The 25,575-nt window shown below is 41.3% G+C and overlaps 1 protein-coding gene across 3 annotated transcripts; it reads left to right on the top strand.

Moving 5' to 3' along the window:
* Positions 1–740: 740 nt before the first annotated feature.
* Positions 741–18,988, top strand: SRI (sorcin). Of its 3 annotated transcripts, XM_065397938.1 has the most exons (9): positions 741–828; positions 4,476–4,559; positions 8,052–8,121; positions 10,522–10,563; positions 12,440–12,483; positions 16,580–16,727; positions 16,924–17,037; positions 17,976–18,034; positions 18,610–18,988. In XM_065397938.1, exons 1-9 carry the CDS (start codon positions 778–780, stop codon positions 18,634–18,636), a joined length of 639 nt encoding a protein of 212 aa, XP_065254010.1. In that variant the 5' UTR covers positions 741–777; the 3' UTR covers positions 18,637–18,988. The 3 variants fall into 3 exon arrangements, with proteins under 3 accessions (XP_065254010.1, XP_065254011.1, XP_065254012.1); XM_065397939.1 differs by lacking the exon at positions 10,522–10,563; XM_065397940.1 differs by lacking the exons at positions 10,522–10,563; positions 12,440–12,483; positions 16,580–16,727.
* The last annotated feature ends 6,587 nt before the right edge of the window (positions 18,989–25,575 follow it).

Consider the following 25,575-nt stretch of genomic DNA (forward strand, 5'->3'; position numbering starts at 1 on the left):
TGGCACACGTGCCAAAGTCACACTGCCTGGGTCCTGGCCACTGGTCTGGGGGGCTCTGCATTTTAATTTAATTTTAAATGACGTTTCTTAAACATTTTAAAAACCTTATTTACTTTACATACAACAATAGTTTAGTTATATATTATAGACTTATAGAAAGAGACCTTCTAAAAACGTTAAAATGTATTACTGGCACGCGAAACCTTAAATTACAGTGAATAAATGAAGACTTGGCACCCCACTTCTGAAAGGTTGCCGACCCCTGGTCTAGCAGCAGCAGCCAATTATCACGCACTCCCCCACCCTTCTTGTCCAGAATGAGCAATAAAGTTGCTTTTTAAGCCCGGTCCCAGGCTAGGCTGCAGGCTGCGTTGCGCAGCGCTGGCCCACAGCCCCTTGCACACTGAGAGAGCGCAGTGCTCCCCGAGCTGCGCCTGCGTGTGGATAAAGTTTTTGTTTAAAAAAAAACAACCCGCCCACTGGGGCTTTGGCCTGTACCATTACGGCGGAGGGATGTGTTCTCTCTCTTCTGAGCGAGCCAAAGGGGATAATTTCCTAAAATGGGGGTCTAACAGAGCAACAAACCGCGCAGCCTCTCAGCGATTCGCAGTCGCTCACAGCCCGCAGGAGGGAAGGGAGAAGCGGTGCTGCAAGTTGTGCGCCCTGCTCCAGGCCCCCCCCGGAGGATGGTGTGACCCGGGCGTCCCCGCCCGGCCTGTGGTGCAGCTGGTAGGGACGGGAGGGGGAGGGGCAGCAGCAGACCGCGGCGCGCTAGACATGGCGTATCCTGGGCACCCCGGCGCCGGAGGAGGCTACTACCAGGGCGGGGTAAGCCAGGCCGGGGCCCTGCAGCAGGGCGTTGAGGGGCTGGGACGAGCCTCCCGCCGGGCGCGAAGCAAGGCCCGCCCCGCTCGGGTGTCGGTGCTGCGGGGCGAGAGGAGCCCCCCGCGGGCTGTGCTGGGGGGGGGGGCGGGAGGAAACTCCCTCCCCCGACTCGGGGGCCGCGGCAGTGTCCGGGCTGCAGGTGCCCTGCTGTGTCCGGGGGGTCAGACACGCTCCGCAGGCCTCTGCCGTGTATGTAGTAGGGAGCTCGGCTTCTCTGGCCAGCGAAGTCTGCGCCAGCCACAGAGCTGGCGGGGCACATGCCGGTGCTAAAGCTCGAGTATCAGTGCAACATCCACTGCCCCAGCAACAGCACGGCCCTGTCCCGTCCTCTGGGGAGCACCCCTCTTTCCCCTGCGTATCAATCCTGTCTGCCAGCCCTGGTGCTACGCGGCGTTCACGCCATCGGCCCTAGACGCCCAACTAGTTTAAGATCCTTTGTCCCCTGTCTCCCCCCAGCACTGATCTAGATGCTTTCAGTTGCAGGGCCCACTCCCTAACACCCTTCACAAAAGCAGTGGATTCTAGATTTTGAAGAGCCACCCGGCTTGATCTCAGTGTGTTCCCTCCCTAGTTCTAAAATGGTTCAGACTGAACTGGTTCCTAGGCCTGTTGAAAGCATTTGTCTGGTTAGTGTAATCATGTAAACAGTTCTCAGATCAAAGGTAAACTGATTGGAGTACATGAGTCTTACAAGCTTGCGGGGGTTGGGAGAAGAATGAGTCAGAATAGTACATTTCTGTAGCAAGCCTGAGGTGGTTAATGGTTTTGTTTTCCTGTTATAGTTAGGGTCAGAGGGGGATTTTTGCTGCTGCCTCTGGTGGACCAGAAGCTGGCCTCCTGTCACAGCCCATAGTCTCGCCCTTTCCTCTTACAATAAAAAAAGCTGCTGGCTCAGGCAGCTGACTGTAAATAATAGACCTATCCTTTGTTAAATAAAACTAGTTTAGCTAGAATCAAAGCTCTGGTTAAAACATTAGTTAACGTTTTAACCAGAGCTTTGATTCTAGCTAAATTAGTTTTATTTAACAAGGGATACATTTAGTATGCTATTACCTCTACTGAGGATGATGGAAGACTATATCTTGAACTGGATTTGCTGGAGCAGGGAGGGGATTCAAATCAAGTAGGCCTCTTTTCTGAGGTATTAGGCATCTACAACTCTCACTGATTTCAATGGCTTCCGTTAACACCAGCACATTGAAAAAGTCTTTGCCATTTCTACAGTTCTATTATTTACAGAAATAAAGGCTGTGCCGCGGGACTTTTAGCGGCCCGGAGATTGTGTGGGGGCAGCCAAAGCGCCTGGCAGGCCAGACAGAAATGTTACATGGGACTGGATCCGGCCTGCGGGCCGTATTTTGCCCACCCCTGCTCTAAAGCAAATGAATACTAATAATTTGTGGTGTCATCTCAGTCAAGCAGCGTTCATTCTTTCAGCCTCAAAGCACTAGAGCAGGGATGGGCAATCTACGGCCCGTAGGCTGTTTTAAGCTGGCCCGCGAGCTCCCCCTGGGGAGCGGGATCTGAGGCTTGCCCCGCTTCGGTGCTCCAGCTGGGGAGCAGGGTCGGGGGCCACTCCATCTGGCTCCCAGAAGCAGCCGCATGGCCCTGCTCCAGCACTCCAGCCAAGGTGCAGGGTCGGGGGCCGCACCACGTGGCTCCCAGAAGCCGTGGCATGGCCCCCCTCTGGTGCTCCAGCCGGGAAGCAGGGTCGGGGGGCCGCTCCACACGGATCCCGGAAGCAGCTGCATGGCCCCACTCCGGCTCCTATGCACTCCAATGGCCCCCTCCGGCGCTCCAATGGGAGCTGCAGGGACAGTGCCTGCGGACGGGGCAGCATGCAGAGCTGCCTGGACTTGCCTCCGCGTAGGAGCCAGAGAAGGGACATGCCACTGCTTCTGGGAGCTGCTTGAGATAAGCGCCGCTCAGAGCCTGCGCCCCTGAGCCTCTCACCTCGCCCCTGCCCCAGCCCTGATCCCCGTCCCGCCCTCCAAACCCCTCGATCCCAGCCCGGAGCACCCTCCTGTACCCCAAACTCGTCATCCCCAGCCCAACCCCAGAGTCCTCACCCTCGTACCCCACTCCCCCAGCCTGGAGCCCCTGCCTGCACCCTGAACTCCTCATTTCTGGCCCCACCCCAGAGCCCGCACTCCCAACCAGAGCCCTCACCCCCTCCCACACCCCAACCTTGTGAGCATTCACGGCCTGCCATACAATTTCTATTCCCAGATGTGATCCTCGGGCCAAAAAGTTTGCCCACCCCTGAACTAGAGTATAAATCTGACTCCCTAATTTAGGCATATTTGCTATGCAACTGACAGTGCTGGTGGCTGATTCTGAAGGAGGTCTGATGAAGTTAGTGGAGATTACATATGGTTTAGAGTTGAATGTGGACAAGATAAAAACTATAGTGGTATGTGCAAGGAGCCTGTGAAAACATGCAAGATTCTAGTGAACAACAGTCATACAGCAAGTGAGAAATTATTGCTACTTAGAAAGCATCATTACAGAAGATGGAAGATCTGATACTGAAATCAGCACCAGAACAACAAGAGCAAAAGAGACATTCTGGAAGAATAAATATCTGAGGAGAAGGGATATAAATCTGAAGACTAGATTCTGACTCTTAAAAACCTACATTTGGTCTGTGTTACATTACAGCTCTAAAACATGGACATTCAAACAAACAAACAAACTACAGTCCTTTGAATTATGTTGTTATAGAAGAATTCTGAAAATATCATGGATAGACTGTGTAACTAGTGAAAACATACTAGGCAGGGGTCGGCAACGTTTGGCACGCGGCTCGCCAGTGTAAGCACCCTGGCGGGCCGGGCCAGTTTTATTTACCTGCTGACGCGGCAGGTTCGGCCGATCGCGGCCCCCACTGGCCGCGGTTCGCCGTCCCGGGGCAATGGGAAGCCGCGGCCAGCACATCACTCGCCCGCGCCGCTTCCCGCCACCCCCATTGCCCCGGGACGGCGAACCGCGGCCAGTGGGGGCCGCGATCGGCCGAACCTGCCGCGTCAGCAGGTAAATAAAACTGGCCCGGCCCGCCAGGGTGCTTACCCTGGCGAGCCACGTGCCAAACGTTGCCGACCCCTGTACTAGAGAATTGAGCAAATGCTAGTGAAAAGACAGATTGAGTTTGCAGTGCGTGATGTATGTTTACAGGCACTTGAAGGGAAAGTTGATAGAGAACAACACAGAAAAAGAAGATCTTTGATGGACAATGTGGTATCCTGCGTGGATCAAAAGGACTAGATTTGCAGAGGATCGTACAAAATGGGCTACCATGGTTGCAAACCTTTAGTAATGGAGATGCCATGTATGAATAATTTAGGCACTGTGTGCTACTATAACTATTAGATCACTGGGCTGACTCAAATGTAAGATTTTATGTAGGCCTGCTTTACATTGTAGCAAGTATATACACCAAAGTTGTGTGCTCTCTTTTAAAGCAGTTACAGGTTTTGACAAGGTGTATACAAAAATGACACTCAGAATTGATGCTGAAATGCAAGATTACAAATATTGTAGTCAACTAAAAGCATTAATTGTATCTTAATCATCTATTTCTTGTTTTAAAGTATGGAGCTGCTCCAGGAGGACCAGTGTTCCATGGACAGACTCAAGATCCTTTGTATGGTTATTTTGCTGCAGTAGCTGGGCAGGTATGTTCCCCCCCCCCCCCCCCCCCAAAAAAAAAAAAAAACTATTTGGTTGAAGTTATGACATAAGACAAAATTATTCTCATTGTATTGCAACTTAAATATTGGACATCAGTATTTGCCACAGAGGTGTATGTATAGCAGAACTTCCTAGCATATTGAAACTCTGAATACTGGAAACTGTGTGAGGACAAGCTGAGGAATCAAGTCAAATTGAATTAAATACTCTTTGAGTTTATGCTGTCTCACTTTAAAACTGTGCACATGGGTGGGGAGGGCCCATCACTTGTCGTGTAAGAATCCAACCAGAAATGTCAGTTGCATGGATGGCCTCAATAAGAGCCAGGAGAGGTTAGTAAGAGTTAGGTCATTATGTAAGGGGATGGCTTCACTAGATGTGGGAACACGGGAGTACCAGAACCTGGTGGCATGAACTACCTGGAGTAGTTTGCTGAACAGAGTGAACAGAGTATAGGAGAAGTGTGTTTTTTGGGAGGGGGGGTTGTTTGTTTTTTAAGATATTTGCATCTTAATTTTTCTATGCCTGGTTTTGACTACCTATTTATTACTCTAAGGATTTGGTATACTGTAATTTTGTATTTTCTACATGTCTTTAAACTTTTATATATTCCTGCAAGTAACAATTTCTAATCCATTTTAAAAACTTATTTTAAACAAGTAAGCTCGCTAGAGCTAGAGGCTTTATTGCTCTGACAAAATAAATTTACATCTTTCTAGTCATTTGTCTAATAAATCCTATGTACTGTCCAGTAAACAACTTGTCTGTCCGACTGTTTGTTTATTTGCAAAAACCCATTAATGCAGTTTCAAGGGTGTAATTGTGGAAGTCAAGACATTCAGAGTTAAGGATCCCAGAGTACCCTTGGTCTCCGCTCCCTTTTCACTATTCTCTTTCAATAACTGACTTCTTACAACCTACGTAACACTTAAAGTGTAATAGTTTCAAAAATACACCGCTATTGAATCAATGCATTCTGGCAGCAAAGACAACAAATGAGGGTATTAGAACAAACCACATGAAAGTAGTCAAATGAGTACATATGTAAGGATTCTCCTTATTTGTGAGGAATCTGGTTCTTCACTGAAATAAAGTAGAGACCTTTAGAAATGTTTCTTACGGAGCTAAAGAAGAATCTGTTATCTACCTGTAGTAGTCCTTTTGATGAATAAACCTGTAAGCAAAAAGTGACTGAATCGATAAAAAGAACAGGACTAAAGTAGTATCATGTGGCCATCCATGAAAATACTTAATGAGCCAAACCCACCTAACTTTTCAAGTCAAATTATTATAGAACCTCAAACTGGTTTGACCGCCCTTTTTCACTTGCAGCCTGTTGTGACTCACAATATATTTATCGCAGGATGAATTCGTACATCTGCAATATCAATTTGAGTTTTATATCAAATTTATACTGGAAATTATCTTAAGAGAAAACCATATGAATGTTAATATCTTAGATATTTAAAAAAAAAATCTAAACTATACTAACCTTTTTTTCAGAATCTCCATTCAGTGATTTGAATTTGTCTCTCTGTGGGAGCCGTTCATTTTATTACTGCTTGTCTGTAAAGCCCTGTCTAATGTAAAGTTGGACTGTTAAAGTTTTTTTTACGTAGGACTTGCCTTATAGCTCTGTTTCCAATTTCCATTCTTTCAGTTCCCCTTCACATCTTCAAGTTGTCAAGATATTGGCTTCTTGTTTTGATTCTTAATTTAAAGAATTTTAAAACGTGATTGACCACTTATACTGATTTGATGTAATTGAATTTCTTACACTGGAGTTTTCCTATGGTTCTACCACACCTGTATTATAATAGTAGTGTATATAGTGCACTGTCTATAAAGCTGGCCTAAAGACCAAAGATACTAGAAGTTGGGGAGCAGTGTATTTAATTGGTCAAAAGGTACAATTGCCTTTTGTCAGGCCTTGTAAAATGTCAGCTAGAATAAAAACCACTTATTTACAGGACATATTCAGAGGAGTATATCTGGAGCTGATAGATAAACATGTTTTTTCCCCCACTAGTCTCTTCTGGAAGTACTATAGTTATAAATTTGAGGACTAGTATCCTTTCTCGGATAATGTTATCTGGATGTCATCTGTAGTCAGCAGTTTATCATTCTTTCAGGCTTAAATTAGATATGTACTAGATATAAAAACTCTCCGGAAAATGCTGAGGAAAATTAGATAGGCTTCAAATATAAAACAACTCTTGTTTTAGTACTTAATGCTTCTGGAATCAGTCAAGTCTATTTGCATCTAAAAAACATTTAATCTTAGAATGAGGTTAAATTGCACTTTAGAACTTTTTATAAACTTTAATGGTGGGTGTGAGGAATGTGACATGCAATTCCAACTCCACTTTTGACAGCTCATTGCTTTACCTGACTTGGCAGTTGTTCATAATCTCTAACTGGCCTTGAGAGGGATGCTTTGGAAGGAAATCGTATTCCTAATTGAGCAGATAGGTATTTTTTCTGTTTTATTCCTTTAAAATATTTTACTTTCTGCTTTAATTTGCTCTATTAACAATTCACTGTTCCAAACCAACTTTTTTTGAACTGTCAATCTAATGTCTATCTCGGGAAGTGGGGATGTATGTTCTCTGATGTAGTTTACTTTGTTTTGTAGAGTCCTGTTATAGAAACTAGAATGCAAATCTTTAAACCAGGACTGCCTATGTTGTCCTCAGCAAGTTCATTGCACTTTTAGTTCTATATTATCGTAACAACTAATCTTATCTCATGCTTCAGGAGTAAGGAAGGAGTCGTCATCCCCCATGCACATTTGTAATCTTGGGAATGTCTTTCTCCTTCCTCTGAAGGGTCAGATTGAACATAACTAGAGATGGGATACCAGTTTGGGTGGAGTGGTGCTCTGAGGCGGTACAGAGAATCCTCTGATGCCTTGCTGATGTTTTGCTCATATGTTCAGGGTCAAACTGATTGTTGGATTTGGGGTTGGGAAGGAATTTTCCCTCAACTCAGATCAGCTAGGACCTTGCTGTTTTTTTCACCTCCGCGGCATGGAACTCCTGGTAGGATCATCTGGACTTGTTTCACCCAACGAATTCCCTGCTGTCGCAGGGGCATTGATGGCATGTCAGAATTTTCTGTTCTCTGCCTATGGCATGCAACAGTTCAGTTTTCTGAGGATTAAAGTGCTTTAGTTTAACTGAGGTCATTGGGCACGACAGAGGTATTTGGGTGATATTTAAATAGCCTGTGATATACAGGAGGTCAGACTAGATGATCTAGTGGTCCATGCTGGTCTTAAACTCTATGAATCAACAGATAAAATAATTTGGAGTGAATTTAAATTAAATTGAAATTAGTACGCTCGGTAGAGCCAGTCTTTTGTATAAGGTTCCATGCATAGGTTTATCAGTGAACGTGGATCTTGATGTGAAAGTTTATCGACATTTACTGATGAAAAGCTAACTTTTCCAAGCCTACTTTTCTGTTTTCAAAAGGATGGACAAATAGATGCTGATGAGCTGCAGAGATGTCTGACCCAGTCGGGTATAGCAGGAGGGTATAAACGTAAGTTGACAATTTAAATAAAAGTATATTTGATTCATATTAGACAATCATTAGTTGTACTATCTGCATAGTTATTAAGTTCACATGGTAAGAAGTACTTACATTTGTTTTTGAAAGTAGTCTAACTGCTTCCAAACGTTCCACTCTGGAGTCATATGCACTATGCTGCAAGAACTTAGTCATAGGGAGTAGTTGGCCCCGAGAACACTTCTTTAGAGAAGGATTTTAGTTTTGCCTTCTCGCTTCCTATTGGCTCACCTGGAACTGCTAATGTTTCACCAAATTTAGTTTGTGTTATCAAGTAGGCTAGCAAGTACATTACTATTAGATAATTTTTAGGACTGTCAATTAATTGCAGTTATCTCACGCGATTAACTTAAAAAAAGTCACAATTAAATTGCAGTTTTAATTGCACTGTTAAACAATAGAATACCAATTGAAATTTATTAAATATTTTGGATGATTTTCTACATTTTCATATATATTGTATTCTGTGTTGTAATTGACTAACCCCAACTAATTCATCCCAGCCAGGGCTTTATCAGGCCGGCCCTTTAAAACCTCTAAGGATGGTGATTCCACCACTTCCCTAGGTAACCCATTCCAGTGCTTCACCACCCTCCTAGTGAAATAGTTTTTCCTAATATCCAACCTAAATCTTCCCCACTGCAACTTGAGACCATTGCTCCTTGTTCTGACATGTGCCACCACTGAGAACAGCCTAGCTCCATCCTCTTTGGAACCCACCTTCGGGTAGTTGAAGGCTGCTATCAAATCCCCCCCTCACTCTTCTCTTCTGCCGACTAAATAAGCCCAGTTTCCTCAGCCTCTCCTCATAAGTCATGTGCTCCAGCCCCCTAATTGTTTTCATTGCCCTCCACTGGACTCTCTCCAATTTGTCCATATCCTTTCTGTAGTGGGGGGCCCAAAACTGGATGCTGTAGTCCAGATGTGGCCTCACCAGTTCCAAATAGAGGGAATAATCACTTCCCTCGATCTGCTGGCAACGCTCCTACTTTTTAGCTGACATTGCAAGGTATTTACTTGCCAGATATGCTAAACATTCGTTTGCCCCTTTGTGCTTCGGCCACCATTCCAGAGGACGTTTCCATGCTGATGACGCTCGATTAAAAAAAAGTATTAATTAAATTTGTGACTGAAATCCGTGGAGGAGAATTGTATGTCCCCTGCTCTGTTTTACCTGCATTCTGCCATCTATTTCATGTTATAGCTTTCACTGCAGATTTGACAAAATGCAAAGAAGGTACCAATATGAAATTTCTAAAGATAGCTACAGCACTCGACCCAAGATTTAAGAATCTCTAGTACCTTCCAAAAATCTGATTGGGACGGGGTGTGGAGCGTGCTTTCAGAAGTCTTAAAAGAGCAACACTATGATGCAGAAACTACAGAAACCGAACCACCAAAAAAGAAAAATCAACCTTCTGCTGGTGGCATCTCACTCAGATGAACATGAAAATGAACATGCATCGGTCCACGCTGTTTTGGATTGTTATCAAAAAGAACCAGTCATCAGCATGGACGCATGTCCCCTGGAATGGTGGTTGAAGCATGAAGGGACATATGAATCTTTAGCACATCTGGCACGTAAATATCTTGAGACGCTGGCTACGACAGTGCCATGAAAATGCCTGTTCTCACTTTCAGGAGACATTGTAAACAAGAAGCGGGCAGCATTATCTCCTGCAAATCTAAACAAACTTGTTTGAGCGATTGGCTGAACAAGAAGTAGGACTGAGTGGACTTGCAGGCGCTAAAATTTTACATTGTTTTATTTTTGAATGCAGTTTATTTTGCACATGTAAGTTCAACTTTCATGATAGAGATTGCACCACAGAACTTGTATTAGGTGAATTGCAAAATTACTACTTTTGTTTTTTACAGTGCAAATAATTGTAATCAAATCAATATAAAGTGAGCACTGTACACTTTCAATTCTGTGTTGTAATTGAAATCAATATATTTGAAAATGTAGAAAACATCCAAAAATATTTTTAAAAAATGGTATTCTATTGTTTAACAGTGCGATTAATCACAATTAATTTTTTTAATCGCTTGACAGCCCTAATAATTTTGTGAATGTGGTATTCCAATGTACAATTAAGATTTATGTTGGACCAGGTGTTGTGGATACCCAGATTCAATAAACGAGATCCTTCCACAGAGTCCATTAGAAACCAGCATAAAAGGTCCCCTTGGAACAGGCCTTTTATTGAGAAGGTCTGAGTTCTCTTTTCATCCCTAGGCCCATGGTTCCTTGAGTGTGTTTAGTACTAGATTTTCAGAGGATCAGTTCAAGGACTTTTTGATACAGTTTCTCTAATTAGTCTGTCACAGAATTCAGGGGCTTAAGTATCTTGTTGATTTTTCACTCTACAGTATTTGGCTGTCTAGGAGATATCTGTCTGTTTCAGATGTTGGGTAAGTTTTAACTCAGAACAGCCACTCTCCAAAAATTAATGCTTAGAATTCTGAATTCTAAATGGTAGTGTGTAAAAGAGTTCATGTTTCAGAAGTGGTCTTTCTGCAACTCAGTGGCAACATCTATTTGACTAGATATTCATCTCTATAAAATCTCCAGTGAAGGAGTTTTACACCTAATCCTGTCATCAGCTGTTTGAGCAACACAGGTTTTATTGATTACTACGTCAAACAGATGAATTTGATGACCTAGGACCTTTTTTAATATTGATCTTGTCTGCATGATACTCTTCATACAAAGATAATAGCGGGTTTATACAGCAGACGCTGACATACCTTCAGTTGACTTGAGCCCCATGTGTTTACTTAAGCATATTTAGTAGGTGTAGGGCTGCCAATTTTTGTTGATGTGTTCCTGGAGGTTACATTGCATGACAATCTTTAATTAAAGATTGATCTTTAATTCCTGGAGACTCCAGGACAGTCCTAGAGGTTTCACAACCCTGAGTAGGTGGTTACAATGAGGAAACTTCTGTAGAATATCCCAAAATTATATTTTAATTTTTATCCTGAGCAGTAAAGAAATCTGGAGTGAAGGCTACAACTCAGACTACAAATCTGGGTTGATGATCTTTAGACACTACAGACAGAAAGTACTAAAGTTAAATTTAGACCTTCCTAATCTTAAAGTTCATGCAACTGACTTTTGAAATTTAAAACAAATGTACAGATACTTTAATGTGAAGCTGTGTTCTGAAAAGGTACTATAAACGTAGCATAGAGTGATTCCATGTTTTCCTCTCAGTGAGTCCAACTCTAACTTGTACAGTTACAAATAAAGATTTTTCTTGCTGCCTGCTTTGGAAACTTGGGATCTGAAAGTCAAGCTCCCCCCCCCGCCCCCCCCCCCCCCCCGCTGCTTGGATCATCACCAGTAATGAAGATTCTGTGGGCCAAATTCTCCCCTCTTTTACACCTGTGCAGCCCCATTTTTCTTAGAACATAAATTCCAAATGAAGTACTAAGTTTTCTTAACTAATCTGACATGCAGCGAGACTAATGACAAGATTAGTGTGGATTCTCAAGCAAGCAGGTATAATTCTGAATCCACCAAGAACAGATCTGTTTTGTAAGAATGTGCCATTTTTCACAAAGTTACTTTGCAGAGTTGACACACATTCATGGTGTCTAAAGCCTTGTACTTACAGTAACAAAACAACTTAAAGCGCAGTTAGAGGCCGGTGATCAGACTGCAAGAAAACAGCTCTGTGTCAAGCTTTTGAGAAGTTAAAAATAAACTAGTTCAATAACATCTATAATATATTAAGATGACCAGTGTTAACACATTTAGGAAAGTGACACCCGCATGCATCTATTGACCACCAAAGAATGCTGTGAGTAGACTTGATGATCCAAGTACCTGATATATGGTGTCCACAAAGTTAAATTTGTGTTGTGAGTAGAGCTGAATTGCTCAGGCCACCAGTAATGGTCTAGATATGAAACATTCTGTATTCCAACAGTTTGACTCCAGTCTAGGCTGGTAGAGTTTACAGTGCGATTACTGTCCTGATCAGACTGCCCATTTTGATGTAGCCAAAAGCTTACATGAGTTGAGATTGACTAAAATTTATCTCATTTGTAATTTAAGACTGGATTCCAAAAATAACAGGCTAAAATAATAACCTCTTGCACCACCCACCTCAGAATAGAAGATTTTTTCTTTATTTGAATCAGAGTGAGATTGCTAATTGCAAGACTGCAGCTTTCCAGTGGGAGTGATGTCTTATTTCATGTATATATTATGAAACCAAACTGAGAAATCAGTAATTCATATTTACTGCTACTAATCTATTTCCCCCCCTCATTTAAACAGCTTTCAACCTAGAGACGTGCAGGCTCATGGTTTCTATGCTGGATGTATCCTTTGTCTTGGGTGTACTGTATAAATATTACAAAAGGAAACTGCTAGAAGAACATTAAGGTTGCAAAATCAGGTACTCCTATATTAAGAAATACCAGAATTAGTTTGCACAGGCAATCTTAATTCTGCCCCTTGTAATACTTTTTTCTACAGGACCCCAACTCATTAAGTGCACGGAATGAACCTGCTCTGGGAAGGAATCGAGGCTTGTGTATTGAAACAGGCTTATTGTCTGCAGGATGCTGCCTTATTTGTTGCAGAAGGTGGAAAGTGAGTAGTGAGCGAGCTAGGGGATTGCAGGAAGAGAGTGTTGTCATGGTAAAGACACTTGAATGCTGCCCTGGAGAAATGAATTCTATCCTTTTGTCTGTACCACAGAATTCCTCTGTGTTGGGCATGTTGCTTTAAACCAAATCTTCTCAGATGGTCACTAATCATGGGTTCCTCATTTTCTGGCTGCCCAAATTGATACCCAGAGGATGAATTTGCTAAAGTGCTGAACACTCACAGATGCAAAAGTAGTCAATGGAAACTGCTTTGAACATATGAAGTGCTAAATAATGTTAAGTACTCTGAAAAAATCAGGTCATAGATGTCTCAAATTGGGCATCCAAAATTAGTGGATACTTTTGACCTTAATCTCTTTGCCTCAGTTCCCCACCTGTAAAATGAGTATACCACCACCCCTAACTTCACAGGGCTGTTGTGAGGATACATTAACTTTTGTGAATCACTGGTACTGTAGTAATGAGTGCCATAGAAAAGCTCATGAGGATAATATTGTATTCAGAGCAGGTTTGGATAGTTTACAGTAAACAAGGCATGAAGCGACACACTGAACAATGAGGAGAAAACAAAATATTGAATAGCTGCTCACGAAGGGTATGGTCTACACTGCAGTTAAAAACCTGCAGCTGGCCTGTGGGTCTCAGGCTAATTTGCTGTTTAATTGCGGTGTAGATGTTTGGGCTCGGGCTGGAGCTTGGACTCTGGGACCCTATTATGGTGGAGGGTCCCAGAGCTCGGGCTTCAGCCCGAATGTCTACACCATGGTTAAACAGCTCCTTAGCCTGAGCCCTATGAGCCCAAATCAGCTGGCACGGGTCAGTCAGGTGTCTAACTGCAGTGCAGACATGCTCTAAGTGAGCACAGTTTATCCTGGGTATTGAGTGAGGCAAGGGTAACTTTATTCTGGTATTTCGTAACTTGAGTGCTTGACTTTACAACCTTCATAATGTTCTTTTAATGTAATTTGTGCATGCTTTTCTAGGAACTTAAACAATTGAAAATAGAAATTCCATCATGTGGTAATATGGATGAAAGACCCAAAGAGTAGTTGTCAGTGGTTTGCTGTCAAACCAGGAGGGCATATATAATGGAGTCCCACAGGGGTCAGTCCTATGGCCAGTACTATTCAGTATTTTCATTAGTGACTTGCATATGGTTATATAATTTGCAAATGAGACCAGGGTGGGAAGGGTTGCAAGCACTTCGGAGGAGAGGATTAGAATTCAAAATGACCTTAATAGGTTGGAGAATTGGTCTGAAATCAAGATGAAATTCAGTAATGACAAGTGCAAAGTACTACACTTAGGAAAGGAAAAATACACAACTACAAAATGGGGAATAACTGGCTATGTGGTAGTGCTGAAAAAGATCTGGGTGTTATAGTGGATCACAAACTGAATGAGAGTCTGTGATGCAGTTGTGAAAAAGGCTAATAACGTTCTGAGGTGTATTAATGGGAGTGTTGTATGTAATTGACCTGCTGTACTCTGCACTGGTGAGGTCTCAGCTGTAGTACGGTGTCCAGTTCTGGGCATCACACTTGAGGAAGGATGTGAACAAATTGGAGAAAGTTCAGAGGAGTCAAAAATGATAGATTTAAAAAAAACCTTTCCTATGAGTAAAGGTTAAAAAAAATTGGGCACGTTTAGTCTTGAGAAAAGACGACTGGGTGGGAGGGGGAACCTGGTATCAATAATCAAGTATGTTAAGGGAAGGGCTGTTATAAAGAGGATGGTAATAAATTGTTCTCCATGTCTATTGAAAGTAGGACAAGTAGTAGTGGGATTAATCTGCAGCAAGGGAAATTTAGGTTAGCTATTAGGAAAAACTTTCAAACTATAAGGGTAGTTAAGCTCTGGAATAAACTTCCAATGGAGGTTGTGGAACCCCCATCATTGGATAACTTATTCTTGAAATTTTAGCTGCTAAAGTCTAAGATGTCTCTATTGAACTTGTGTGAACTGTGTTTTTTCCCCCCCATGATTTGGGCAGTTTTTCCACGGGGATGCCAAAAGACACATTTCTGACACAAAGGCCATGCACCTGCCAGATTTCAAGTCCCTATTTCAGAGCATGGGGACATTAAAACTGTTCAAAGAAATGTCTGTCAATTTTTATAATGGACAAAATGATGTATTTTTCCCTAGGCTCATTTTCAGAAATAGCTGAACCATTTTGGCTGAAGTTTTCCAGGCTTTTGTTCTGGAAAATTTCAGACCAAATGGTTAGAGATTGGCAAAGTTATAAGTAACTGAAAACAGGATGTTATAATGGAAAGGGTCAGGCAACCTTAATATGTGGTGCTATCAGACCTGCCTATAATTGCATTAACATGAAAGCTCTGGCTTGAAGTGCTTTTATAAACACATTCGTTAACCTTTAGGCAGAATGAGTTGCTAGTTATTTGTTATTAAGTAGAAAAACTCCATGGAAGAGTATCCAAGGTAGTATAGCTCTAACACACAACTGGAATTGGGAGGATTAGCTACAGTAGAACCCCTATTTTATGACCATCGATCTTATGAATGATGGGTTATGTTAATCTTTTTTTTCTTTCTTTTGCTGGCCAAGTCCTTTTTCTGCCACAGAATGTGACTTCAGTCCTTCAGCCAGCATTCAAGTGGCTACACATGTTTGCCTCGTCAAAGAGATGCAATTAAAAAAAAACAAAAAACAAACAAAAAAAACTGTATACATTTGTTATGAACGATTAACTTATGCATTATACCTATGTAATTCTTAGATGTATAATATTATGAACTGAATACCCAATAGATAAAATAGGTGTTCTACTGTGTTAGTTTATAAACTTTCTTTGAACTGATGTGACTAATTGGTACTCCCTGCACTGATAGATCACTTGATATTTAGCATACGGATAGTTGATTTTTGTGACTGACAGAACACAAGGCTTAAAAATATTCCTTCATTTTCTAACTCAAAATTCCAAAGGAATGAAGGGAAAAATACAAGAGGAGGGTTGGTTTCTTTTGTACACTATTGGAACTATAACTGATATTCCAAATGTTTTGCTGCAAGACATTATCAGAAATAAAATAAGAGGCGTTAGGACTTGTAGGCTCGCCACTAACAAAATATTTAGATGATGAACTCCCCTATAGTTCTTTGGTCCTCTACCTTTAGAGTATGCACGGATACAAAAATTTGGATCTGCATCCACAATAATTAATTTTATATTTATCCACACCCACATCACCCTGTCTCACTGTTAAAGCGCTGTGCAGATAAAAAAAAATTTGGATCCACATGCAATCCGCAAAGATGATAAACAATACAACCACATTCGCGGATATAAAGCAGATATCCACGGATTTGCAAGGCTCTATCTACCTTAACTTTCTTATTTTACTCTTAGTACATGACCTGCAAAACAAATCTCTTATTTTTAGGAGATCAAATACTAGTATATGCACAAGCCTTTATTTTATTGCTAGCTTCTGATGTTTGGACAAAGCTAATGATGAAAAATGCATGGAAGCAGTACAGCACCAGAGAGGCGATGCTGTATTTCTTTTTCAGATGGATGGAGGAGGCCCTTTGGCTTTCTGATTGCTGACTTTTAGCCAAAAGTATTCTGTCTGCCAGAGCTCTTGGATAGTTCTGTGCTCTAGAGGAGGGTAACACTAGCACAATTGGGGGGTGGGGGGGGGGATTAAAGATACCCTTTATTTCCCAAACTTAAGTAAATACATTTCAATCTTGCATGACTAAATATAGATCCTAATTGAGGAATATTTAGCACTTGCTTGGAAATTAAACAGTTTTTCCTTAGCCATGGTTCAGAGGGATATGTCTGGTACATTGGGATTCAATGAATTTAAAGAGCTCTGGGCTGTGTTGAACGGGTGGAGACAACACTTCATAAGTTTTGACAGTGACAGAAGTGGTACAGTGGATCCTCAAGAGCTGCAGAAAGCCTTGACAACTATGGGTAAATTGTGAAACTTCCCTATTACTGGCTGTTGAAATTTCCCCTGCTTCTAATATCATGACATTGACTTGGTGGGATTTCCCAACATAACAATGTTTTCCATAAACTGGCACACAACAAATCTTCCCATAAAAACTGCCTTGGATCTCTGTAACTTGGTTGTCATTTCACTATTTTTCCTGACTCTTTCAATTAGGATTTAGGTTGAGCCCACAGACAGTGACTGCAGTCGCAAAACGATACAGCACCCATGGGAAGATTACATTTGATGATTACATTGCCTGCTGTGTAAAACTCAGAGCTCTCACTGGTATGTTATAGAGAAGCATCTGGTAATACATTTTTATTTTATGAAATCAGTTTAATCTAAGGTGTCTCAGAAAACGTTAACTTCTTAATCCCAGGAGTTGGCTCCTCCTACAGCAGATTAGCCATTTTCAGTCAGAGCTGATACCGTATATTATTATTATTATTGAAGTTCTCCCATTTGTCCTCTTCTGAAATGGCTTAATCACTTCAGGGAAACCAACTTTTATACCACATCACATAACCATAGCAGTTGTTATAAAGATTGTTTCGTTAGCCAGACCAGAAGTCTCTTCAACTATTCATTACCATTTTGGGAGTTTCAACAGTAGCATGAGTCTTTTCCTGTCTGACCTCATCTATTGTCTTCCCACGTCTTTCCTTATTTCTTCTATTTTCTGTTTGTTCTCTTGTCATTCTCCCCCTTAACTTCTTGCTGTCACCCTTTCTCCAAAACTCTCTCCATTGCTCTCTTCAGCTCTTCCCTCTCATCTTGCTCCTGTCCTATAAGAAAGCTTCGCTACTGGAGGAAGCATTGTGAGCATAGTGCATTATAAGAGGGCTACAGCCTACTCTGCTGAACCAGTGTTCACAGTAGAAGGTGTAGAGTGTTAATTATTTGATGACATCAAAGCTCTTCTGCATTAGAAAGAGACCTATTAATCCTCACAAAACCAGTCTCCAGGTCTTTGCTGAGAATTAAAACTGGCCTTTGGACAAACTGGCACATGAAAACCTTGTGCCAACTGAGCAGTGCTTATAAGCAACAAATTTTAAGTAGACTACAGGATTTTTTTTTTTGTTCTCTTTGCAAATGCAGCTTAGTAATAAAGGAGGGGTCAATTTTAATCAGAAGGATAGCATCTAAATACTCAATGTATTGATAAAATACAGTGCTTCCACTGATTCCAGTAATACACAATTCTTTATATATTTTTGCAGACAGTTTTCGAAGAAGGGACACAGCCCAGCAGGGTGTTGTCAATTTCCAGTATGATGATGTAAGTGCACCTAAGACATTTGTTTACTCCAACCTAGCTAAAATTGTAATTAAAGAAAAAGTACTTAAGGCTGGAGCCAAAAAATCATTACACTAAAGACTATTACAATTGGCACCCTTATTTACTATTGTAGCTGAGAGCCCCAGGATAGAATAGGCATTGAGAAAGTTGTCTCTTCCCATCCGCTCTTCCCCCCCTGACCAATTGTGGAGGGAAAAAACATGGTGGTGCATGCTCGTCACTCTTCCCTCAGAGACAGTAGGTGTTATAGATTCAAAATATCATGTGCTTTCTGTGCTGGGATCCAGGTATACCTAGGTTTCTGTTTCACTCCTCCGAGTTGGCTTGGCTTCCCCTCAGTGAAGCTCTCATGCCCTTGTAAGCTTTTTTAGCTTACTCTGATGCTCTGGTAGCCTCCTTGAGCGTGGCTCCCTTGTTTGGCTGAAGACAGTTTGTGGAAAATGGAGTTGAGGTCAGTGAGTATATGTGGAGAGCATTTCAAGCAACGTCGGGGAGGGGGGAGGCTATTCATGTTCCGCTGCACTTGGTTAACATGGATGCCTGTTTTCTTTCAGTTCATACAGTGTGTTATGAGCATCTAATTGAAGAGGAAGGAAGATGTGGATGGGCATGATTAACATTCCACTTTGTGTTTTGCTTTGCACCTAAAGTTATCATGGCTATGTAACTAAATATTGGTATTTGCATATTTTATAAAGATACTGCTTTTTGTGATTTTTTTTTTTAGTTTTGATAAATACAGATGAACAAAAAAGGGTGTTTTAAAAATGAAATATCAACTCATCCTTAATCTTACGTTTTTGTATTTTTTTTTAATTTTGCATATACTTGTAAATCACCTTTTATGTATAACTTAAATGATTATGTAAAACTTAAGACTTTCTGTCGTGTGTTTACTTTCCCCTCTCATGAGCTACTAAAAACATTCATCAGAGTGGAGCTTGTCTTATTTCCTGTCCTACATAGTAGCATGGAGCCATGGTGGTGGTTTTGTTCCGTGACAATACTGCATCGAAGAGTCAACACAATAGGGTGATGATCATGATAGAAAGCAAGATGGAAAATTGGGAAACTAAGGTTAATCCGTAACCTGAGTTCTTCACGATGGACTCAGCCCATTTTGCCATGGATGGCAAGTTGCACATCCCTGTGCAGAGGCCATTCGAAGAACTTCTTTTCCCATCAGGTGATCTTGTAGTGGGCTGCTCTCGTTGCCTTAAGAAAACTAACTGTACAGTCTGTGCCACTTGAAAATAATACTGGTTTATATCTTCTATACATACATGCAGTTATTCACAGAATTAGGTTTATATTTCCCATAACTGTACCTTCAACTCCCACCTTTGCAAGCAAAAATACTTCAGCTTATGGAGGCTTAAATTCATGTTTCCTAGCTTAAAGGGCTCTTTACCTTAAAGTAAATGTAGGCCTTCTTTAAATGCCAAATAACCCAAAAGGCACAAACCCACTTTCTGTAAAATTCTTTGCAGCCCAAGGAGTCACCTGCCTAAGGAGTCTTGGTGCTTTCCAGCAGCTCCATACTTCGTCTGGCTTATTTTAACTTTTCTTTTTATTAAAAAAGCTGTTACTCTAATTAGTAGTAAAATATCTTATTTTCGTGTTCAAAAGGGTTGATTGTTATGAAACAGTTCGATGCTTTTAACAAGAAAATAAAATAGCCTGGAAAAATTCCAAGCTTAATACAAGGATATTAAACAGCTGCTTCTCTAATTTTTAGTGAGTGCTTTTCTAATGTTCTTGTTAAAAGTGCCAAACTGTTTCTTTAAACAAGAGGAGGCACTTTTAACAAGAAAGTAAGATGTTTCACTCTTTAAAAGCTGCTAAGTCCAAATCAAACCATTTTGATTAGTAAAAAAAAACTAAACTGAAGTTTTTTTTCCAGAATGCCTGTTCTGTGGGAAATGTTGAAATATCCACTTTTTCATTTAAACCTGAACAATTATTTTTCAAAATTTTAGAGTTCCTACCAATTCTAAAGAAGCAAACAAGCCAACACCCGCTCTTTGGCCATATAGGAGCTCCATATTGGTGGTAAAAACCTGGAAAAGTGATCCAGTTGCATCCAATCCACTAGAATAGAGGCAGAATTCAAGGCCAGAAGGGACCATCAGATCTAGTGTGACCTCCTGTGTATTACAGTGTCAGTACCACCACCCACACACTAAACACAGCAACTGAAAGTTGCTAATCGCTCCAAAGTATTGCAGCCCCCAGGAGACTAAATTATTATGTATCACATGCTGAGAACAGGGAATGCTATACCCACATAATGAGGAATGTGACTGATTCCTTCACTCACTGCCAATCTGACCTGGAGGAAAATTTCTTCCTGACCCCACATATGGTGATCAGTTAGAGCCTGAGCATAGGAGCAAGAACCGGTCAGCTATGCACCAGAGAAAGACTGCTTGATGCCATGTCAGAGCCCTGGCCCACGTCCATCTGTGGCCATTTTTGATGCTTTTAGAGGGAAAAGATTTAAAAAAAACAAAAAACCTAGAATACATTGGGGGGGAGGAGGGAATCTCTTCCTGATCCCTTCTGGCTGACCAGCTGAAAACCTGAAGTATGAACTTGTACCACCATAAGATATAAACCAGAAGTGAGCCTCAGGACTGCTGCTGACCCATCCCATCACATGCAACCCCATCATACAATTGCACTCCTAAATTTGTCCTCTCAAGAACCTTGCCAGAAATTTAAGTCCCCTGATGGTTTAAAACTGTCTTCTAATTTCCACCCTGAATTTGTTTGTGGCCATTTTAAACCTATTTGGTTTTGTGACAATGTTGTCCCTTTACTTAAATAGCTCTTCACCCTCTCTGATACTTACCCCCTGATAAATTTATAGAGCGCAATCAAATAATCATATCCCCTCTTTTTCTTTTTTATTGGCTAAACTAAACAAGCCAAGCATTTGTCTTGGTAAAACAGGCCCTCCATTCACCTGATTATCCTAATAGCTCTTCTCTGCAGCTGTTCCAGTTTAAATTCATCTTTCTTGAACATGGGTGACCAAAATTGTACACAGTATTCCAGATGAGGTTTTAAGAGTGCCTTGTACAATGGCATTAATACTTCCCAGTGTCTTCTGGAAATGCCTCACCTGATATACCCTAGGATTGCATTTGCCTTTTTCACAGTCAAATCACATTGCTGGCTCAGTCATCCTGTAATCAACCTACACACCCAGGTCTCTCTCCTCCTCTGTCACTTCTAACGGATGAACCCCCAGCTTTTGGCAGAAATTCTTATTAGACCCAAATTCATGACCTTGCACGTAGTACTACTGAATTCCATCCTAGTTCAGTCACTCCACTATTCAAGGTCATCCAGATCTTCCTGTATAATGTTCCAATCCTCCTCTCTATTGACAATGCCTCCCAACTTCGTAGCAGCAGCGCATTTCATTATTAATACACACTTACTTTTTGTGCTAAGGTCATTAATTGAATAAGATGATCCCAAGACCAATCAAAGTAATTCACTAGTAACCTCCCTCCAGTCCATTCATTCACCTTTCAGCACAACCCACTGCCTTCTCCCCTTTAGCCAGTTCTGCTTCCATCTTACGATTCTTGTACTGATCCACAGCATCACTAAATTTACTAATGATTTCCCATATGGTACCATGTAAAATGCTTTAGTGAAGTCCCAGTATATTAGATCTACACTTCCCTTATCTAAGAAATCAGTTATTTTCTCCAAGAAGGAAGTCAGGTTAGTCTGGCATGATCTACCTTTGGTAAACTCATGTTGCATTACATCCCCTTTGTACTTTGCCTCCATGACTATAATTATTCTTCACAATTTGTTCTAGAGCTACTGAGGTCAGACAAAAAGGTCTGTAATTGCCAGGATCACTTTTTCCCCCAACCTTTCTTAAATATTAATACATCATTAGCTGTTCTGCAGTAATATGGTTCATCTCTCTCCCCTCCCAGTCCCCCCACCCCCCCAAATTGACTTGTAGAAATGTAGGGCTGGAAGGGACCTCAAGAGATCATCAAATCCACCCCCCTGCGCTTAAGCACGACCCAGTAAACCTAGACCATCCCTGACAGGTGTTTATCCAACCTGTTCTTAAAAATCTCCAGTGATGGATTTCACAACCTCCCTTGGAAGCCTATTCCAGAACTTAGATATATTAAGAACATAAGAACGGCCGTACTGGGTCAGACCAAAGGTCCATCCAGCCCAGTATCCTGTCTACCGACAGTGGCCAATGTCAGGTGCCCCAGAGGGAGTGAACCTAACAGGTTCACTCCCTCTGGCAAGAGAGAGATCAAGTGATCTCTCTCTTGCCATCCATCTCCATCCTCTGACAAACAGAGGCTAGGGACACCCATTCTGGCTAATAGCCATTAATGGACTTAACCACCATGAATTTATCTAGTTCTCTTTTAAACCCTGTTATAGTCCTAGCCTTCACAACCTCCTCAGGCAAGGAGTTCCACAGGTTGACTGTGTGCTGTGTGAAGAAGAACCTCCTTTTATTTGTTTTAAACCGGCTGCCCATTAATTTCATTTGGTGGCCCCTAGTTCTTATACTATGGGAACAAGTAAATAACTTCCTTATTCACTTTCTCCACACCACTCCTGATTTTATATACCTCTATCATATCCCCCCTTAGTCTTCTCTTTTCCAAGCTGAAGTCTCAGTCTTATTAATCTCTCCTCATATGGGACCTGTTCCAAACCCCTAATCATTTTAGTTGCCCTTTTCCGAAATCCTTAAAAATCCTTGCTACCAGACTAGTGATCTCGTGCCAGTTTAAGTATTCTGGGATGGAAATTATCCAGCCCCTCCCACTTTGAGTACATTACGCTCATTTCCATCAGCCATACTACCTTCAAGCACATGTTCCAGATTATCATTCTTACTGAAAACCACGGCAGTGTATTCATTTAGTTTTTGGGCCATACCTAAATCATCTTTAAGCTCCTTCCCATTCATACTGCATAGCAGCCCAACCATATCCTTCCTTATTCTCTTTTTACGTACAACTTCCTGCAGCTCCCATTGGCTAGGAGCTGTGCCTGCGAATGGTCAATGTCAGCAAAATGTCTCTCGGCCTGGAGTCAGATTACCCTGATGGGCCACATGCAGGCTACAGGTTGCCCACCACTGCTGTAAACTAAGCCATACAACTACATTTTCAAGGGTGATTACTGATTTTGGGTGCCCAGCTTGACACACCTGGCCCTGACATTGACTTCATTTGGTTCATGTAAGTGCTCAGCAATGCTGAAAATCAGGCCCAAGATGGAAACCCAAGTCAAAACCTTTTACCTTAGTAGGTTCAGATGTACTTTGGTTAATATTGCCTTAAACGTTAATTGGAAAAGTTTGACTCCACATCAGTCATTTTAACTATTCCCCATCCTTTTGCACTAAAGGAGTCTCAAGCTGCTTTATAAACATTAATGAACTTAACCTCCTTATGAAGTAGGGGAATATTCAAGTTCATTAAAAGAAGTTTTGTTTGGATACAGCCTGGGGTAATTAACATTTCTGTTTAGGTTTTGTCATGACCTAACAGCCTGGATTTCAGATGTCCAAACAATCAGCCTTTAATTGACCAAATATTGCCAGATTTCAAGCTGAATTTTTTAGCCAACGTTCATCTCAGCTCTAATATTTATTTGCATTTTTATAGCTGACAAAATCTGAAGTAGAGAGAGATTAGATGATTTGACTAAGGTCACAAAGTGTGGCAGTACCAGGACTAGAACTCCAGTCTCTCAACAACAAGTCTTTGGCCTGATCCAAAACCCATTAAATCAATGGGAATCTTTTCATTGATAACAATGGACTTTAAGGGAAAACAGATAAAAGTTTCTTTTTTTGGCATAGAACTATTTATGACTACATGAATGGGACTTTCCTGCTGTAGATGAATACAGTAAATTAAACAGTCTATTCTGGGTTTTCAGAGCCTCAATCTGTTGTGTGCAAAGTTGTGCCTCTAATGAAATGGCAATACAAATCATGAAACAGTTGCAGATGCAACTATGTGGTGTGAAGTTTAGCCACATGTTTGAAAATAAGGCTGGAAAATACTGCAAAAAAGCAGAAAGAGCCCACAAAACTGTTTTGCTCAATTTACCTCTTTTAAAGAGCATGCACCTACATCTGGCCCAGTTTACACAACAGATGAGAAGTGAGCCTGTCATTCCACCAGAGGAAATAGTAGTAGAATGCTGGCTTAAATTATTTTACAACATCTATGTGCTTAATGCCAAGAGTTCATCTTACCTGTTAAAGTTCCAAACTCCACACTGCTGTATCTGTAAAATGAAGCCTTGTGCAATCAAGAAAGGAATATAGTCAGTGAAAAGTAGGGGAGTGACCATTGGCTTGTTAAAGTTGTTAAGCTTCATTCAGCAGCCTGAAAAAAAATTCCTATGTGTGGCCTATACTAGTATCACTAAATACTTTGTTAAGAAAGCTGTTCACCTCACTGGAATTCTACAAGGGTCAATAAGAATTATCCAGCTTTCTGTCTTTTTAAACATGGTTTTCAAAGCTTTTAGAGCACATGTTCTCTTTTGGAGTTTCAGAGGCCCTAGGATACATCCAGGGAGTTGGATCACTTAGAGGGGATCGGGAGGCTATAACAATTTTCACCTCTGTCTAGGTTTAAATCAGGCCTGGATTAGCAATTAAACAAAATTGCCATAGGATGACTATTTGTCTGTATGAAGGTGCAATCATCTCAGGAATAAGAATAGGAAAACATAACAGGAGTTAAGAATTACTTACAAGCTAGAAACAAGGGCACTATAGGAAGCAGCTGTCAGCTTGTCAGCAAATGGAGCTGCAGCTGTGTCTCACTCCCAGATTAAATGGTCCCAACCCCCAGAAAGGCATGCTGGGGGGGAAAAATCCTATATGAGAATAACTCTGTGCTTTAAGAATCAATAGAGATCACATAATCACTAAGAATGTGGCTGTTATTTCTGTGTTGTGTGGTTTATGCCTACAGCATTTTGGCCTATATAAAATAAGTTGTGATTAGTCTGTTTTTTTAATGGAGAAACATCTTTCTGGTAAGCAGCTTATGCAGACAGCCCGAGGGAAGAGAAACTAAAACCAGGCTCTCATCTCTTTAAATAGTTCCTCCTGCACACAGCTGGGGTATGCTCGGAGGTCACTGTGTGAGAGGCTTGCCCTGCTATTTACCAAGCTTCATCTATAGTGTTGTTTAAAAGTATTTGGAGTCCTCTACGGTAAACTGGGTACTCTGCTGAATGTTGAGTGTTCTTTTTTAAGAGGCCTTTTAATAAAAGGTATCTATATACAAATTTTAAAAAATGCGCACACACACCACAGCCTTATTCATTGAAAGTCACTTTAATGATGTTACAATATGTCAGTAACATTGAAAACCACAGGTATTTGTATTAAATACTCTCATAGAAGTGGTTATTACGATGTTAATAAAACTGTGCAAGAATTTAAAACCCCAAATTACAATGAGTTTATTTTATAAAAG

This window comes from Emys orbicularis, chromosome 2 (genome assembly GCF_028017835.1).
Source record: "Emys orbicularis isolate rEmyOrb1 chromosome 2, rEmyOrb1.hap1, whole genome shotgun sequence".
Classification (NCBI taxonomy): Eukaryota; Metazoa; Chordata; order Testudines; family Emydidae; genus Emys; species Emys orbicularis.